This window comes from Bubalus bubalis, chromosome 8 (genome assembly GCF_019923935.1).
Source record: "Bubalus bubalis isolate 160015118507 breed Murrah chromosome 8, NDDB_SH_1, whole genome shotgun sequence".
In the NCBI taxonomy this organism is placed as follows: domain Eukaryota; kingdom Metazoa; phylum Chordata; class Mammalia; order Artiodactyla; family Bovidae; genus Bubalus; species Bubalus bubalis.
The window spans coordinates 64,420,768-64,441,212 of NC_059164.1; the positions used below are offsets into that span (position 1 = coordinate 64,420,768).

The 20,445-nt window shown below is 42.4% G+C and overlaps 1 protein-coding gene across 1 annotated transcript in view; it reads right to left on the minus strand.

The window, feature by feature from the left end:
• Window positions 1-6,324: 6,324 nt before the first annotated feature.
• Window positions 6,325-20,445, minus strand: part of ITPRID1 (ITPR interacting domain containing 1) — a 123,324-nt gene continuing 109,203 nt past the window's right edge. The window contains exons 11-15 of the mRNA XM_025291222.3: window positions 15,286-15,368; window positions 13,395-14,690; window positions 8,306-8,433; window positions 7,207-7,318; window positions 6,325-6,740 (exon numbers count right to left, since the gene is read on the minus strand). Coding sequence (XP_025147007.3) covers window positions 6,438-6,740; window positions 7,207-7,318; window positions 8,306-8,433; window positions 13,395-14,690; window positions 15,286-15,368 — 1,922 coding nt within the window. The 3' untranslated portion in view covers window positions 6,325-6,437. The remainder of the gene's footprint in view (window positions 6,741-7,206; window positions 7,319-8,305; window positions 8,434-13,394; window positions 14,691-15,285; window positions 15,369-20,445) is intronic.

Sequence of the window (20,445 nt, forward strand, 5' to 3'; positions counted from 1 at the left end):
GGACATGACTGAAATGACTGAGCACACATATACATATATATACATATATATATCATCATCATGAGCAGACTGCTGGTAGAAGTATGAACATTAAAACAATTCTGGTGGGGTCTCAGGCCTCAGACAGGAATGAGGAGTATGCTCTTGGAAACTGGAGAAAATTTGACCCTCGTTATAAAATGGCAAAGAACTTGGCTAAATTGAGTTCTTGTGTTTAGTGCAAAGTAGAGCATCTGAGCAATTAAATTGGATGTTTAGCTGAGGTTTCTAAGCCAAGTGTTGAAGGTACATCCTGCTTTCTCCTTACTGCTTGTAATAAAACACAAGAGGAAGGAGATAAATTGACAGGACTGTTAAGCAAAAAGGAATCAGACATAAAGATTTGGGAAAGTCTCAGTCTATCCATATTGCAAAAACGAGAAAGCTTGCTTTGAAGAAAACATGTACTTCAAAACTCTTCCAGCCTCTACTCACCACCCAGTTCCAATGTCACTCCCACATTTTATTTGTTATAGCAGCACCCCACTTCCTGGCACCAAAATCTGTACTAGTCTGCTTGGGCTGCCATAACAAAATACTGGGTGGCTTAAACAACAGGCATTTTATTTATTTTTTTCTGAGTTCTGAAGACTAGAAGTCCAAGCTCCCAGTGTTGGTTTCTGGTGAGGACTCTCTTCCTGACTTGTAAATGGCTTCCTTTTTCTCTGCGTTTTCACATGCATGGCCTTTTCCATGAGCACATGGATTGGGTCCCACCCTTATGGGACCACTACATTTAACCTTAATTACCTCCTTAACACCTCCATCTCCAAATACAGTCACTTTGGGGGTTAGGGCTCTAAGATAATGAATTCTGGGGGACGCAATTCAGTCTATAATGTGTGTCCTTATAAAGAGAGTGTTACATGATGTAGTGGCCTATAAGTGAAGTGAACTCGCTCAGTCGTGTCCGACTCTTTGCAACCCCGTGGACTGTAGCCAGCCAGGCTCCTCTGTCCATGGGATTCTCCAGGCAAGAATACTGGAGTGGGTTGCCATCATTTCCTTCTCCAGGGGATCTTCCCAACCCAGGGATCAAACCCTGGTCTCCCGCATGGCGGGCAGATGCTTTATCCTCTGAGCCACCAGGGAATTCCTGTAGTGGCCTATGACTTTATATAAATACAAGTATAAGTAAGTCTCACCTTGAGCATAAATGAAGAGAAATCCCTAAACCTTGTTTACAAAGCAAAGCAGTTCTCCTTAATTTATTTCAATAAGAATTTATAAAGAAGTGACTATGAGCAAGATACTGTTATCAGATGTGAAAGATACAAGAGTGAGTAAGGTTGGGTTAGAAGTTCTTGCTGTAATTTTAAATGACTTGAATGTTTTACAAAAGGACGCATGAAATATTCCTGAAAGCTACAGTTTTTTCAGAAAGCAGACCACTCAACCACAAGAAAGGAAAACCATTACCTTTCTAAATTTCAAAGAGCATGCTTATTTTAATTAAGAGTTTTCAGAAGGCAAATGTATGATGCATCGCTCTACAGTCATTCAGATTAAACAGATAGTAAAGAGTTAAGAAAATATAAGAGCATACACACAAAGTGACCAAGTGTTAGACAAATATCCTACTCTACCACTTGGAGCCTCCACTATGGATGGAAGAAGCGGTAAAAGGATTGCCGGAGGCTGAGACTGTAAAGAATAGATAAATGAAAAAACTGGGCAAGAATGAGAGTTGAACAGGCCAGGGAACTTTCCTCTGTAATGCATCATGGTTATGTACTCATTAAAGCAAAGGGAAGTTCATGAGATTTAACAGTTTTCAACAGTTCAAGAAAACTGTGTCAATAGGTAATACAAAAAAGTAAATTTTATTTTATTTATAAAAAATGCAACAGAGAAATATATTTGACAAATGCCCACCCGGTCTCCATAGAAGAATATAGACCGTCCAAAGTAGAAACATTTAACTTTTTTTCTATGAGTCAAGACTTATTATACCTATTATATTTATTGTTAGAAATTATATACTTTTAAATACCCTGAAATATTTGCTTTAAAAAAGAAAAATAGAGATGTCCTGTGGCTCTGGTACATTGTCATTAGCAAATAAGCAATTATTGAATGGTAATGGGAATGATAATGAAGAAACTATGGGTGCATTTAGGAAGTATTTCTTTTCTTTCATTCTCCTGGTGAATGAATAGAGAAGGACTGGCCTAGGGGCTAGAGGGTTACCAGCACAGGACAGCACTGAGCTCTTAAAGCACTCAAAAGGGAAAAGTCTTCAAATTGATTCTAATGATTAGAAATCACTCTTGATGTGCAAGTTTCTTTCTGTACAAAATTCTGTTGACTTAGAAAGGGAGCATCTCATACTAAACTACTGGTCTATTAACGTTGGAAAATTAGACTAGTAGAGCCTGAGTTTTGGGTTAGAGAAAGATGCCACCAATATTTTGGCTTCTGTTCACCTTCTCTCATTTGCAAGAAAGACAATTTGACATCATTTCAAATAACCTATGATCTTTGCAAATTGTGACTGTTCTTTGCTGTTTGCATTCAAATCTGAAATTAGATATGCAACACATCAATTTACAACAAAACATTTCAAAACTTCTCTCCTCCCACACAGAAAACTTTTACCCTTTAATCTCTGTACAAATATCCTATTTTATGACCTGTATTATACATCAGAAATCATTTCTCAACAAACAAATAGGTAGACTAGGTTTTCAAGTCATTAGGAAGTCTTCTGATTTTATTTTTTCCATTTTAGGAAAATTATTTTTGAAGATAAGGTAACTCCTGGCCCTGTAGACAAAAATGCACATATAAAAGAATATCTGTTAAGCAAAATCTAATGGAATTTTGTGAGCATGCTTTTCTGTGGACTGAAAGGAAGATTTCCTTATACAAATCTACATAGCATATGAATGTGCTGAGGTTCAGAGCAACCTTCAATGTTTTATTTTTTGTCTTCATTGGAAAACCTGGGTCTTCACTCATGCAGAACAAAACAAAGAAAAATATGTGACCTGGTTTTCCAATTATTGTTTGTAACTCAGTTTTCTCTATTCAAATCTTTGGCTTCAAATATTGAAATGGAATCTAGATGGAAGAAAATTAATACAGGAAAGGACCCCTGTCCTTCCATATAAAAGAAGTTAAATTGTTCCCTTGCCAATTTCTAAATTTGAAAATGATCAGGCAGTGTGGTTTTTTTAAATTTTTTTTTTCTTTTTCATTGAAATGGAATCATTCCAACCCTGAGTTGTGTTTTATAATTAAAAGATTTTCTATGTTTTAACTTTGTACAAATATTTACTGCAATGATTTCTGATTTCAAATATGTGGCCTGGATTTCCCTGAATAAAGTTAACATGGATAGGTTTAACTTCATAAAAAAGAGAATGAAGGATCTTGGAACTTGAAGACAGAACAATGATATTTCCCAGAAAATCATTCAGGGACTACAAAGGAACTCTTGGCATTATTCTTGGCAATGGGACAAGTCATAGTAAGCTAAGAGTTGCTAGGATGGTAGGTTCCCAAGGAGTCTTTGTGGAGGAAGTCATCACTTTGTAAGAAAGCAACTCAGAAGCTATGTTTGACTATAAGAGTCATATGCCATTAACATAGTGCCCTGTTTTCAAACTTTTATACAGAATGAGATTTTTTTTTAAAGGAAAATCTCTGCTAAAGCTAAATAAATATCACAGACAGAAGCAGGGCTACTTGGTTGATGTGGACGCACCTGTAGGCTCCACACAAGCCCTATGGCTTGGTAGAGCCATAATGGTGAACCACTGGCAAAACAGGGAATCAGAGAGTCAACTCAATTCCTTACTAGTTGTCAGAACGTAGACAATTCATAGTTTTTTTGAGTATGTGTGTGCACATGTATGTGTGTGTGTTAATTCTTGCCTCTAGGTGATAAGATAGGTGATAATGCATATAAAGTGCTTGGCCCGGTACCGTGCACATAAGTAGATATTCAAAAATCGCCTCTACTCTTATTCTCCTCATCATCAGCATAGTAATCATACTGAGCTGTACTCTGCATGGAATCATATGGGAACAATGTTGCAGGCTTGCTCTAAAGGACTAAATGTGCATTAACTCTAATAATGTACAGATGAAGGCACTGGGGGTAAGCAATTTATCCAACATCGATAGTGGAGCTGGATTTAAGCGTCTCGATTTAAATTTGGAGCTTGAACCCTTAATCCCAGTGTGCAGGTGCTTCTGATTAGTAATACAGTGCAGGACTCGGTGTGTACGTGTATAGATCATTCTCTCTGTATCTTAGCCTCCTCCTCATTCACATGGGGAATGCTTCCCTTAGCACTGAGAGGCTCCAAAGAGGGGAAGTCTGTCTTGTTACAGGTAAAAGACTTCTATTTTTATATGGCAACTTACAGGGTTGGTCCCTTTTATGCAATTTGATTGTATAAACTCACAACCATCAAATATCATTTCCACCTGTTTCATGTGGAAGCAACTCAGGTCAAAAACACGTCTGAGCTTTGTCAATACTCCAAACTCCCAAATAGAACTTTTTTAGCTTTAATACAGATTCTCAGAAAAAGTATTTTTCTATGTCTAATGAGCAGTTTTGCTGTGGGCTGCTTTTGAGAATAAGAGATCGTCATATAAGCTCTTAGCATGGGATGCTGTGTATCATACAGAAATAAAAAGATTGATACTGAGTAAGACACGGAGACAGTTCTTCCAGATGAAACAATCTTGTGGAGAGTAGACAATGCTGGAGAGGAATTCTGGAGAGAGCTGGGGCCTGGGTCTCTAGAGTGAGTGTGTATATTGAGAAAGACGAAGTATGGAGGGAGACAAAGAAGACAATTGAGGATGGAAGGGGGATGTCCACACTCTGAGGAAGTATAGTCAACAGAGGAAACTGCAGGGTGGCCAGAAGGGGAGAAGGGCTTCACTGAAGCCAAAGGGTTTACAAAACACAAGGGGGATGAAGAATGGAAATGGACTATGAGTTAGGTTCTAGTAATAAATAGTTTCCAGTGAAATAACTTCCTAGTGTCCTTGCACTTGCCCATCTTATATAAATTATGAACTTCCCTCAAGGGGCTACTTTTCCATGAAGTTTTTTCTGGCGGTTCCATTCTTCATGCATTTCCCCTCCTTGGAATGTCCGGCTGCATTAGAGACGGCCAGTGTACTCAATTGCTCTGCACAGCTCCCTGCATTTCCCTGGGGTGGCGGGGGTAGGGGGCTCACCAGCCTCCCCAGCTGGATGGAAGACACGTGACAGCTTTGCTTCTCCCCTTTGGGGGTGACACCAGCTGCCTTCTAACTGGGAGCTCAATTCTAACTGGGAACTCTGCCCAGTGGTGAGTCTCCAATGGTGCCTTCTCCACAAGGCTGTTAGGGTGAACGGTAAATGTAAGTCAGATCATATGACAACCCTTCTTAAAACCCACCGTGGCCTTCCATCACACTTGGAAAAAACTCGGGCTCTCAGACGCCAGCCTACAGTCATCCTGAAGGCCACCTCTCAGACTTCCCCTCCCTCACTCCCCTGTCACTCCTTCACTCCACAATGAAGGCGGTTTGTGTCTTGGAGCCTTTAAACTTTCCATTTCTTCTGCTTTAAATGTTCTTTCCCCAGGATTTCACATTCAGGTCTTGCCCATATAGCTTCCCCTGATCCAGGCCGATTGCTCTGGTGTACAAGGCACATTACTCATCTCACATCATCTTCTACAATATCACCACAGAGTCTTCACCATGGCGCAGACCTGACACTATCTTATTTACTTGTTTGTTGGTGTGGTTGCTGCTTCTCACTTCTCTTCCAATTCTTTTTGAGTAGAAATTGTTTCTTGTTCACAGCTCTGTCTCCAGCACAAGAGAGCGTCCTGACACCTGGTGGGAGCCTCCTCAGTAAGTCTGGCTCGCTGACTGACTCAAGGCTTTAGGACAGTCTGGTACCTCTGAGACCTGGATCTTCTTTCCTCTTTCCATTGTCACTCATTCAAGCAAACCCTCCTGATATGCTGAGGTTAACTCAGACTCCCTGGTACACTCTCTTTCATGAAACCCTGTTAATATATTTCCTTCAAAGCACATTCACAGTTTCAGATTCATACCTATGTATATGTTTACATTCTGTCTTCCCCAGCATACTCAGCAGGGCAAAGACAGGACGCCACATGCCCCTTGAGGTGTATCTATACCTATATATCTTGGCTACTGCACCCGATGCCAGGCACACAGTAGGTGCTCACTTATCCTATATCAAATGAATATTAACATATTCCTCCCAGGTTTAACCATAGGGTAGAATATTCAAAAAACAGCAGCTGATGAAGGGTTGATAGGTATTTCTCCTTAGGGAAAATTTAGATATGCTTGCTCTGGCTAGCATGTGCTTTTACATTTTGTAGGAAGGTCATCAAACCTGCTCCGACCTAGAGGAAGACATCTGTATCCTCTTCTCCAACAGGACAATTTGATGGAGGGCCTGGATCTAATTCTGCCCACGATGGAGGAGACATCCCAGTACTGCTCCCCAAGATAGGTGGAGTAAAGGCAGTTAAATGGGTCCCTGAGCAGGGAGGCTGCTGGCCATCACCAGGAGGAAGGGCAGCCTCAGGATGCATGGTAGAGTGGATCTTAGCCCCTGGAGTCCGGCCACTCTTTTCTCCTGTCCAGTTATATTGATGTAGATTTGTGTCATTTTCAGGTGGTTCCCCTGTGAGAAGCTCAAGCTGCTAAAAAGAAAACAAGAACAAAATGTGTGGACCACTTTCCATATTTACATGAAGTAGCTAACTCAGACTGGTGGGAAAGGCGTTGACGTTTGGTGAATTCCCTAGGGTGGGTTCGGCGCGATGGCAACAGATTTCGGCAATGACTTAGCCCACATGAGGTCAAAAGCGGTTTCCTATTCTCATTGGGAAATGGGCCACTGATACTTATATATTGCTTACAGGGCAGAGGAAAAGATTGGCATGGAGGTTAGCTGACCTGAGTTCTGGTCTGGAATCACCACCAGCCAGCTGTGTGGCCCTGAGCAAGGCAACGTGCTTCTCTGGGCTTCAATTTCTTTGTACTTAAAATCAAGGTGTTGGCATCTAATCTTAGAATCTGGAATGGCTGCACAATCGGGTTTACCATTTAATTTACCCCTGCTACAGTGGGTGGGATCGAGTAAACCCCACACCCCATGGCCTGTACCAATAGCATCCCTTCTCGGATTTGCTGAGCCCGGTCTCCCAGTTGAAACTCCAGCTCTTCCACCTCCTGCCGCAGGGCTTGCCGTAATGTCTGTAATTGCTCAGCCTCCTCCCTGTGGGTAAATAGTAGAACATAACCATATTTCACAATCACCTCCAAGTATAGTTTTCCATGGTCCCTCTCAAAATGTAGGTTACACCTTTGACACATCTTAAAAGAGAGAGTCACCATCTTTATTCGTCTCAATTGCAGGCATGGGTTTATTATTAGGGCAAATTTTCTTTCTTTTTTAAACAACTCTTTGCAGAATAATTAATGTACCATATATGTGTGTGCTAAGTTACTTCAGTTGTGTCTGACTCTTTGTGACCCTGTGGACTGTAGCCCTCCAGGCTCCTTTGTCCATGGGATTTTCCAGGCAAAAATACTGGAGTGGGTTGCCATGCCCTCCTCCAGGGGATCTTCCAGACCAGGGACCGATTCTGCATCTCTTATGTCTCTTGCATTGGCAGGTGGGTTCTTTACCGCTAGTGACTCCTGGTCTATGTACCATAAAGTTTACCTATTTTAAGAAAATAATTCAATGATTTCTAGTAAATCTGCCAAATGTGTAACTATCACCATCATTCAATTTTGGAACATTTACATTTCACCAGTAAGAAGCCTCATGCCCCGCTATAAGTTAATCCCTATTCCTATCCCCAGCCCCAGGCAATGCCTAATCTACTTTTGGGATATATACTTTTCATCTATGTGAAAATAGTGCAGATTTTCAAAACTCTAAAAACCGCCAATATTGCTTTTGTGAGAGCTTCATTCACGATGGTTAAAGACCCTGCTGGCTAGCCCCTCTTCCCAGTGGCTGCCTATTTTCTGACCTCAAGGAGGCCTGGCCTTGAAAAGTAAGTGTTGCTATCCAGTAAATGGCTCTCACAGACTTCCACTGAGAAAGTAAGACCTGGAACAGGAAAGCAAGGAAAAATTGGCCAGTTTCTCATTAGCCCTGCTCCCTGCTGCACATCTGTCCTGCCCTGATTACCTTTCCTTGCTCCAGGTATGTGGGCTGGTACTTACTTTTATGGCTCTCTTAGATAATTACCTTTCCTCCTCTGTCATGTCCCTGGAAAGGAGTGCCTGTTGTCCTCTGAGGTGCTGCTCAATTTCTTCTAAATGCTCCCGGAAACTCTGGCACACCGTCTTCATTGTTTCCATCGCATGGACTGTGCACTGCGAACAATTAGAAAGAGCTGGGAAGCGAGGGCCTTCTGAGTCACTGCAAGAGTTCACCGCAGTGGCACCTGCCTTCCCACCTGGGCTTTCTTGTGTGCAATGCAGCCCTGCTGCTAATGTGCTGGAGAGAGAACAGGAAAAGCCTAGACTTCGGCTTTTTCAGTCAAATAGAGACATATGTGGCTGGGACAAGAGAGCAGTGACTATTGGATGGCCCTTGGAGACATTATGTTCCAGGGACAAGAAGTCAGTCTGGAAACCTAGGTAATATAGGGTGTAAGGATGTAGACAGGATCAGAGAGGTAGGGCCCCATAATGCAGGGTTGTGTTTAGAAAAGCTGAGTCTTGTATAATCTTGTTTTACTTTGGTGCTGAGTCCTGCCTCACTCTGAATCTCAGTGATATTGAACACGTCTATTGGATGATATGTGCTTGATTAGAGAGTCTGCTTAGAATATTTTTTACTAGTCTTAGCTCTGCTTAACTACGGGCTTTCCTAGTGGCTCATGGGTAAAGAATCCTCTTGTCAATGCAGGATATGAGGGTTTGATTCCTGGGTTGGGAATATCTCCTGGAGAAGGAAATGGCAATCCACTCTAGTATTTATACCTGGGAAATCCAGGTAGAGGAGCCTGAAGGGCTACAGTCCACGAGGTTGCAAAAAATCTGGACACAACTTAGCGACTAAATGACAGCTGCTTAACCACGGTGTCCAGTGGTTGAAATCTGCAGAATCAGCCCCACCAGCTCACAAGCTCATTCACAGTGAGGCAGGCATAGACTAGGCATCCCATCCTCCATGGACTGGAATCTAGAATTGAACTGTCTGCCCTTCCAATTTTGCCCCTCATCGTTCCTGATGTGAATCACTGTTTAAACCTTATGCTCTATATGACGAGGCTGTTGCCTTGGTTTCCCTATTTGAATGTCCTCTTGCAGCCACCAAGCCCAGTTGATTTGTCAGCTACAGTGTAGCTGGTCGCATGAAGTTATTTGTCCCTTAGGAGTGATCCGATCAGGCAGTGAATTCTTACAAGGTGATTGAGTTCTAGAAACAGTGAGGCGAGGGCAATGTAACTATGGTGCTCAAGTAGGCTGAACATTATAAAAGAATTTTATGCTTCACCTAGATATCCAATCACCTTTGTGATTGGAAGGCATGGGGCCTGAGGTTTAGGAATACTTGATGGTGTTAAGTGCTCCCTGTGAAGGGAATGATGTGGAAGATTCTGAAATGCTGCCATCTCCTGGTCATTTGGGAACACTGAAACTGCATTTCCAGTCTATAACAGGCAAAAAAATAGTTTCAGACAAAAAGGAACCCTTAGGTGGCTCAGATGGTAAAGAATTTGCCAGTCATATGGGAGCCCTGGGTTTGATCTCTGGGTAGGGAAGATCCCCTGGAGAAGAGAATGGCTACCTACTCCAGTATTCTTACCTGGGTAATTCGAAGGACAGAGAGTCAGAACAGAACAACTAACACTTTCACTTTTCTTTAGGCAAGAAGGGAAAAAAAAAGGAGACTGTTTTGAACTCTTTTTTTCCAACATAAAGACTAGGTTTTAATTCAAATACAATGCAGTATCTACTCTCTGATTCCCCCAAAAGTGAAAGTGTTAGTTACATCTGACTCTTTGCAACCCCATGGCCATGGAATTCTTTAGGCAAGAATATTAGAGTGGCAAGAATACCAGAGTGGGTTGCATTCCCTTCTCCAGGAAATCTTCCTGATCCAGGTATCAAACCTGAGTTTTCTGAATTATAGGCAGATTCTTTACCATCTGAGCCACCAGGGAAGCCCCAGTCTCTGACCCAGGCTGGGCCTTAAAACAAACTTTAACTTCAACAGTAAGAGCAACAATATTGACCCTTAACGTTTGATTGGCTCATTGTTGTTCAGTTGCTCAGTCATGTCCAGCTCTTTTCAACCCCATGGACTGCAGCACGCCAGGCGTCCCTGTCCTTCACCATCTCCTGGAATTTGCTCAAACTCACGTCCATTGAGTAGGTGATACCATCCAACTATCTCATCCTATGTTGCTCCCTTCGCCTCTTGCTCTCAATTTTTCCCAGCAACAGGGTCTTTGCCAGTGAGTCGGCTCTTTGCATTAGGTGGCCAAAGTATTGGAGCTTCAGCTTCAGCTTCAGCATCAGTCCTTCCAATGGCTCATATTACTTTTAAAAATTGGTTCATAATACTTTTAAAAATTCATATGACTTTTTTCTTTAAATCTAAATCATAAACATTGTAGATGAATCTTCTAATATCCACAATTCTTATTCTGTATATGTCTAATTTTCTTGTCTGAAAAAAATTTATTGAATTAACAGATTATTGTGAATAATTCACATCTTTATAAGATTTAATGATATCAACAAACCATTATCTTAGGTAACCCACAAGAGCACGTTCTATCTGTGCCTTTGTTCTGAAGTCTTAAACACAGATTTGATTTTCATGCTTTATTATTGGAAACAAAATATAAAGCCAAATAGGATTTAATTTATATATTCCTGTAAAACATCTTAAAAATGTAAATTAGAAAAAATATTTTTTCAATATATGTTAGATTAACAATCTGGTTTTTACCATGGAAACTGGAGTATCTAACTGTAGGATTTAATATTTTTCCCTTATAGCCTCTTAAAATATCACCTTCTCCAGCCATCTTTCATCTCTAACATTTTCCTACATGAACTATATGGTCCAGTTTATTCCTTTAGAGCTAAGTTTTTAAACTTTGACATTGTTGACATTTTAGGTCAGATGGGCCTCTGTTTTAAGGTGCTGACTTATGTATTGTAGGATGTTTAGCACCATCCCTGACCTCCACCCACGAAATTCAAGTAGCACCTACCCCAGTTATGACTACCAAATATGTCTCCAATTATTGCCAAATGGCACCAGGGCTGGAGGCAAATTATTTCCCATTGAAAATCACTGCTGTACAGCATTTACAGTCTCTCATTAACACTGATGAGGACAATGACAATGACTCCTACTCTTCTTCAGAATTTGAACCTTGGTCTTTTTACTCCAAAGGACCCCAGCTATACACTAGCCTTAGCTCTTTGCTCCCACTGAGCTTCAGAATAATATTATACCTAGAACTGATCTTGACACCTTCTTTTACTAGTTCAGCCCTCACTAATGACTCATTTTAAAATATTACAAATACCTGAGAGTTTTACAATCTGAAAAAAAGTAGTAAGTTATTTTATCTTTTATATAATCACTTTCTATGTTTATATTACATTTATACAGATTTTTCTATGTTGAAGGACCATGTAATTTGCTGTATCTTTCAAACAATCACTTTCTTATGCTACTATTTCACTTACACAGATGGACATATCTTGAAGTTGGACACATCTTTGGAATATATTATCCAAGAATTTGGTGGCAGCTAAGTCATGCATTGGAGAAGGAAATGGCAACCCACTCCAGTGATCTTGCCTAGAGAATCCCAGGGACGGCGGAGCCTGGTGGGCTGCCATCTATGGGGTCGCACAGAGTCGGACACGACTGAAGCGACTTAGCAGCAGTAGCAGCAGCAAGTCTGAATTTGAATCTGGACTTAGTACTCAGTAGTTGGGGGAAGTTGAAAAATTACTTAAACTCTCTCAGTTCTTACTTTCTCATCTGTAATAGAGGGAAGACTTGACACATACTAGGGAATCAATAAAAATTTATGGTATGGATGAAAATGAGGGTTATTTGACGTGGCATAAATAACTTAGCATAGCACTCAGTAACTATTTGTGGAATTAAAAGAATGGGAAGGTAACATAGAAGGCACCAAATAGCAGGAACTCAGTAAACTGTAGTTGCCTTCCATTCTCCTCTGAACAGCTGTAGTCCTACATTATATGTGCTCTTTTTTCCCAAAAGTTTTACGTGTCGTACTCATAATTTTTTAAGTCAGTGGCTAACCTTGACAGCCCAGATTATTTCTGACCTTGAGAACTGCTGAAGTCGTTGGAAGGACTTGCTAAATGCTTGTTGATTTATCAGGGACTGAACAGGGCTGAGGCTCCTTCAGTTCTCAGTAATCTTCATGTCCACTTTTAAACAAACTTAGCAAAAGTAGACCAAAAGTTCCTCTATTTGACATGAGAAGCTCTATAATTCAAGACCTGAACAATAAAAAAATAACAAAACTTGACAACCACACACAGCTAGCATTTTTTAGGGCTTTTTATGTGCCAGGCACTGAGTGTCTGACTGTGCTGCGTGCCTTACAAGCTTTCTCTCATTTAATCCTAAAACAATCCTGTGTCAGTGACATAAGTAATCTCCCTATTTTATAAGAAGGGAACTAAGCTCAGAGAGATGACACGTCTTCCTCACAATTATACAGGTAAGTGAATATAAGAGAATGTTCAGTTAAACTGAACTGAAGAGGAGATACAGATGCATGAATGCTTAGAACCTTACCTGTGAATGTACTGTTTTATATCCCAGTGTAAAATGGGGGTTAATAATAAAATTTGCTTTCCTTCCTTCATGAGGTGATTGGAAATATCAAATAAGAAGAAATCTATGGGAATTCCCTGGTTGTCCAGTGGTTAGAGCTCCATGCTTGCACTGCAAGGGACCGAGGTTCTATCCCTGATCAAGAACTAAAATCCCACAAGCCACATGGCCAAACATAAATAAATAAAAATAAGCAAATAAATAAAAATTATTGACAGTGCCTGCTGCTTAAGACAATATCAAATAAATTTTTATAGGTGTTAAATCAGAGCATTTAAGAACTAAGTCAATGGCTACCTTTAAAAAAAAAAGACATTTGCAAGAGTATATTATAAACGATAAAGCACTTACAGCTACTACCCATGATTTGCAATGGAAAGGTATATCCTGAGAGCTCACATTCAGAAAGGGAGGCTGAGTATCCTCCCTGAGGTATGTATTGCTGCTTCTGCTTCCCCACTTTGTGGAGGCAAATACTTACAGAATACAGCTCCCTCACTGTGGTGTCCTGAAGGACTTTCAAAGTCTTCATGAGCTGGGCTTCCAGAGGATTATGTAAGCATAAGCAATGCCAACAAGTTGGAGACACAGAGTTGGGGCTTTGCCTCTCCGCGGGGCAGTGGCGGCGGTGATGACAGCAGATGCAGCAGTGGGTGGGCACAGCTTGGCAGGTGGCCCCTGGGTAGTTCCTAGGGAAGCCTGTGTCTAAAGAGACAGATTTGGTGAGGGGTGGGGCCTTTTTACCTGGAGCTGAACAGCAGTGCCAGGGCGGAGGCTCCCATGTGTCAGTCTGAACAGAAACATCATTGAACTGTCTTGCTTCCGACCCCAGTCCTGGTTCTGCTGCAGTAACAGGGTCACACACAGTGTATTCTAAAATCACGCCTTTAGAATCTGTTCCCAAGACCACAGCATTCTGAGCAGGTGATGCCAGTTTGGAGGACAGCTGGCTTGTCACAGACATGGAGATAGCAGCATGTAAGTTAGTATCTGGAGGAAGGTCTCCCATCTCAGATTCTTCCCTAAGTGGTATTTGACCCAAAGCTCTACACACTGCTCTCCCTCGGGGACTATCTCCAGCCACCTTGTCTAGATGGAGAATGGACATTCCAGAAGTTTGAATAAGGTCCCTTGTATAGGACGTGGCTTCCCTGGGCTTGGGGACATGCTTCGGGACACTGTTTTGCATCAGTAAGGCATTGTTGATGGAAGGACAGAGTTTACTGCCTTCTGTTCCTCTTGGGGCCGCTGCGTCATCATGAGGGGACTTGTCTGGAGCAGGGTCAGTTCCGGGTGATCTCACAGACTCACAGGGGTGGTTGTGCACGTGTACTTCCCCAGCTTGCTCAGGCCACAGAAGCCCATCCTTTGCATCTGTGATGTGTGTCACTGTAACACCCTTAGAGCTACCATATTTGACGGTAACTGTGCCTGTAATGGCCTCGTGTTCAATTTGGGGCACGGGTGGCTGTTGCCGTAGCTGGCCACCTCTCCTTGGCAGTTCTACCCCAGGGATGCTCTTATCAAGGGCCAGATCTTGGGTCCACAGCTCTGGGGTCGACCCCATGCCCTCTGACTGAGACTCTTTTTCCACCATAAAGGCTGAGGCTTTCTCTTCCAAGACACTCCAGTCTTGACTTGAAAAAGATGTGCTCACTATACTCTTGGAATCAGACTCATCTGACTCTTGCTGACAAGACTCGAAGCTGTGGCTCTGAGCCCTTGGCGTTTCATATCCATTCTCAGCAGGACTCGGGCTGCTTGGCAAGGAGGGTATCTGTGGGAGAAACGGGAATAAAGGCAAATGGGTCAGAAATGAGGGAGAGGCACTAGGTTTAAGAAATACTTCATTTTACATTTTTTCCCCATTATCATTGACTTAGGAATCATGAGACAAGGATTACAAAATCAGGTTTATGTGAGTTTACTACTTTGTTGCTGTTTAATTGCTCAGTCATGTCTGAATCTTTGCGATCCCAAGGACTGTAGCCCACCAAGCCCCTCCATCCATGGGATTCTCCAGGCAAGAATACTGGAGTGGGTTGCCATTCCCTTCTCCAGGGGATCTTCCCGACCCAGGGATCAAACCTGTGTCTCCTGCATTGGCAGGTTGACCGCTGGGTCACCTGGGAAGCCCTTTACCTGGGACCTATCAATGAGGCTCAGTTACTTTCTTCAGAAAAATCAAAAGAAAATAAGAAGGGAAGGAGCACTGAGCTTTCTGCACTTGCCCCCCGTGACTCCACTCTCCCCTGTCCCTTGGGTGCCTGTCCCATGTCTTCTAAGCATTGGTTGCTCTTTTCAACTGTGGTAACACACTTTAATCTTATCAGTCCTTCTATTCCTATTTCAACTCTCAAGGGGCCCTCTACCTGCAGGGGTGGTGGTTCTGGTGGCTCCTCCAGGAACCCGCTGCTGTCAGATTGGCAGCTGTTTGCTCTGTTCACCATGGCTCCTGCAGAAAGGAATAAAGAGACCTCCGGTGAGTAAGGTGAAAACAGACAGGCACCCAGACTGAGGTCAAATCCTCTCTGTGCCTGACATACCATAGAACCTCAAGAGATGTCCACTGTGTGAAGTATAAAGGAACGAGGGAATTTCAAGAATTTTTCCCTCAATTATCAGAGGGTCCATGTAAAACTGTGTAACTGGTTTCCTGTTACAAGGAGTAAAGCATGAAACAAAGGAAGAGGAACTAACATCTCTTAAAACTAAATAGCAATCTGATTGTGAGATGCATCTTTACTAAGGGGAAGAAAACCCAGAAGGAAATGCAGCCTTAAATGCCCCACTGCCAAGAAAAAAACACCCAAATTTGTGTATCTGTGTATATATATATTGCAAAGGACTGAATGTTACATCTCCCTTCCACCATGCTATATAAACATTAGGAGACCCAAAGATATTCAACAGGATAGTTGAAACTTGCTGAAGAATGGCCAAAACAGAGTCTGCAATTTTTCACTTTTGCTATATTTGTTTTGGCTCAAGATTTGTGCCACAGCCTGTGAAGGACTCCTGGTACATCACTATTCTTTAAACTTTCCAGATAATGCCTGCTAAGTCACTTCAGTCGTGTCTGACTCTGTGCGACCCCATAGACTCCAGACCACAAGGCTCCCCAGTCCCTGGGATTCTCCAGGCAAGAATACTGGAGTGGGTTGCCATTTCCTTCTCCAATGCATGAAAGTGAAAACTGAAAGTGAAGTCACTCAGTCATGTCCGACCCTCAGCGACCCCCTGGACTGCAGCCTTCCAGGCTCTTCCATCCATGGGATTTTCCAGGCAAGAGTACTGGAGTGGGGTGCCATTGCCTTCTCCAAGATAATGCCTAAGCAATAGCTATTCTAGAATATAAGCTCCATATAAAATGGTTGCCATTCTTTCCCTTTCTCATAACTCTTGGGTGAAATGATATATTAGAGCACTAGAACAGAATTATAGGTTAGAGCCCATCCATCTACATGCTTGTAGGTTCAAGACAATCTGGTCAAAATGAAAATAAAAGCCCGCAAACATGAAAGGTCCCTAAAAAGTAGAGAGTAATTTCCTCTAAAAGGGATATATTTATATAACTGTTAGGTTTAGTTAACTGTACTTGTGTAAATCACAAACACCTATAATAAGCAAAAATAACCCCTGAAACTGATTTAAGTGAATTAGAACTTCTCTTTGATGGTGGAATTGGGCATAGTTCTCTCCAATGTGTGTATTAGTTGCTCAGTCTCATCCAACTCTCTGTGACCCCTTGGATCGTAGCACACCAGGCTCCTCTGTCCATGGAATTCTCCAGGTAAGAATACTGGGGCGGGCTGACATTCCCTTCTCTAGGGGATCTTCCCGACCCAGGGATCAAACCTGTGTCTCTTGTATTGCAGGCAGATTGTTTACTCTCTGAGCCACCAGGAAAGCCCCCTCTATCTAGAGTAGAACTTTATTTATCTTGTATTTTAGGGGTCAAATACATGCATCTGAATCATTTTGAGCAAGTCACCAAGAAAATGTGGTTCAATTTACTAACAGTTTAGTTTCTTCAGGAGACTAAAAATCTACCTGCCTATAACCCACCCTTTTTGGGCAACTTGATGATAAACATCTCAAAACTGGGTTTGTGAATTCTGAATATTCTCTTAGAGTGGTAGGAATTACATGATACAAAGAATGAGAAATTGCCTAGTCCAGGATGGCTATAATGGATGATTAAGCAAACAGACAAAGACAGATGTATATCATTTAGCACTCCCCCGACCCTTACACCTAGTATGCAGTATGAGGGAGGGCATGACTTAGAAGACAATATATCCCATTACTGTCTGGCAAGAGTAATGGAATTAGTGCCTGCACCCGCAGGCCATCAACCCAGTTCCTGAAACTACTGAGGCCAAGACAGGCGGAACTTTAGAAGCCTCATCATCTCCAATAGGATTTTCCCTATGCACTTAGCAAGCCCAGGGAGTCATAGCTCTTCCTTACTCCACTAGACTGGGGCCTTGACCTATTCCTTATCCCTTACCCCTACCAGTCCTTTCCCCCTTATTGTTATTCAAATCCTCTCCTACTGGGCGGATCCTGTTTCAAACCACCACCAACCCCATAGTGGGTTTGTCATGCCCTTAGACTGCTGATTCTCCCACTCTGCCAGTCCCATAGTGCTGGGGTGGGGGTGGGGAGGGGCTTGAATTCTTTACAATGTACAAAGATCTAATTTGCCTCCATAACCGAGTCCTCTAGAAAACCTGGATCCAGATCTACTGGGTTAAGATTCTGACTCTCTTACTTACTAGCAGTGTGGTCTTGGGTATGCCACTTACTCTCTCTGTTTCCCCATGGAGAAAAAAGTAAATTTGTTGATAATGTTGCTTCTGGGCTTGCAAAGAGGATACTCTCCAGTAACACATACATGAAGAATTTATGGACATGGAAAAGATGATGTAATTATATGCACAGTTTTACTGCAGGACATATCTTGATATTATATTCTGTATCACAACTCAATCATTGCTATTGTGTCCGACTCTTTGACCCCATGGACTGCAGCACACCAGGCTTCCCTGTCCTCCACTGTCTCCTGGAGTTTGCTCAAATTCATGTCCACTGAGTCAGTGATGCTATCTAATGATTTCATCCTCTGTTGCCCCCTTCTCCTTTTGCCTTCAATCTTTCCCAGCATTAGGGTCTTTTCCAATGAGTTGGCTAAATCATTACTAATGTCATTATTAAATATCATTAATGAGCTCCATTATTAATATTTATTAGAAATTATCTTTTTCAGCACAGAGCTGTCCTCACAGAGTTAGGATTTTATCCTTCCAATTAGGTAGAATCTGCCCGGGCAAGATTGCTTCACCAACTCAGGAGTGTGAAACATTTCTGCCTGAGAGACTGATGCCTCAGGCACTTTGTCCAAATAATCACCAGGTGGCAGCATTACATCAACCACAGCACAGAAGAGTCAGGGTTTGACAAGCGTGTCTGAATGGCTTAAGCAGATAAGTCAACATGAGTGCTTGCTAAGTTGCATCCAACTCTTTGCAACACTACGGACTGTAACCCTCCAGGCTCCTCTGTCCATGGGATTCTCCGGGCAAGAATACTGGAGTGGGTTGCCATGCCTTCTTCCAGGAGATCGTCCCTATCCAAGGATGTGTGTCTCTTATGTCTCCTGCATTGGTAGAGGAGTTCTTTACCACTAGTGCCACGTGGGAAGTTCAAGTCAACAAGAAGGGGCTGGTTTTCTGAGCTGAGTTAATGATAAAAACTCTGAATCCTGGGAGACCTGGATTTGATCCTTGGGTTGGTATGATCCCCTGGATCCCACTCCAGTATTCTGGCCTGAAGAATTCAGTCCATGTGGTCACAAAGAGCTGGACACGACTGAGTGACTTTCAGTTTCACGATAACTTTCGAGGTGTGATGTACACTTTGTTGTGCAGAGCAAAAGAAATGGTTCAACCCTAGGCTGCTTGGGGTTCCCACCTTCACGGATCTATTCTACTTTACCTATCTCTTTGTCAAGTCTTTTCTCTTCCATTGCACAATGGTAGAAAATTCCGTGACAGCTCCATGGTGAAGTTGCATCTCAGAGGCAAATTATCTTGAAACTGGACTGTGCCTTTCAGATTATGCAAACTCAAATGCCCGTGGAAGCTGAGTATTTCGCAAAAGTATGTGAAGCAGCAAGATTCAAGACAATAGGGAGCAGTGTGGATGGTTTGGACTCCAGAGTGTTTGTCACCCAAAGGCATTTATAAAAATTCACTTGTAGAACAAACAAAACCTCTCTATGGGCCAGTTGGTCCCCCAGGTTGGAAGCCTTCTTGGTGCCACCTACCATTCAGTGCAAGAGTCCCTTCCAGAATATTTCTTATAGATGGTCATCTAGCTGGTGCTTGCCCACTTGTGGTGACAGAGACCTACTCCTGTATAGTCAGAGTGTATCATACCTTATAGAAAATACCTCTTTATATTGAGCCAAATCTACTTTAGCACTTTCCATTTGTTGGTCATAGTTCACTCCGTGGAGTTATACTGAAAATGTTTGACCCATTTTCCTCAAGGCAGCTCTCATGTACAGGCTTTTCTCCTCACCTTTCATCTCCTCAGTTCAGTTCAGTCGCTCAGTTGTGTCTGACTCTTTGCGACCCCATGAATTGCAGCACTCCAGGCCTCCCTGTCCATCACCTGTTAATCTCCTCAGACCCCCTTAAATCAGCCCTCAGAGGGCAGGGTCTCCAGGCCATTTGTGTTTTGTGCACTTACTTAAAAATATTTGCTATAAAACTGGGCACCCAGAACTAGACTCAGTGATTGAGACATGGTCTGACCAGTACAGAGCTGAGCAAGACTGTCTTTCCCTCCTCTCGATATTTCATTTCTACACACACAGCCTAAGGTTAGTCTAGTCAGAGGCTGTGTTTGCAACGTTGAGTTGTACTGAGATTAGTCCCTTGTATTCTTACAAAATTTGACCTAGCTAATCTGGGACCACGGTTCCATCCTGTCAAGGATGATTTTGATCTGCATTCTGAAAGCTCTGTGATATCTATGGGTTTGAAACACACTCCTGCTGTGGGCCAAGTCCGTGTTAACATTCTGATGAGAACAGGCCATGAGACAGAGCTTGAGGATGCTCACTTGCAGGCTCCATTCTTCTATTTAACGAATGTTCACTGGATCTTGCAGGATCCTACACTGCTCTAGAAACTCCAAAGACACATCAACAAAAGTACAGCTCAGATGGTAAAGAATCTTCCAGCAATACAAGAGACCCAGGTTCAATCCCTGGATTGGGAAGATCCCCTGGAGAAGGAAATGGCAACCCACTCCAGTATTCTTGACAGGAAAATCCCATTGATAGAGGAGCCTGGTGGGCTTACAGTACATGGGGTCACCAAGAGTTGGACATGACTGAGTGACTAACACTTTCACAGAGCTTATATTTATCTTGACTGGAGTATAGAATGAACAAAGGCTGAGAATATTTGTGATTGTGGCAGATATACTTGAAGTGATTTAATTCTTCTTTCTATGCC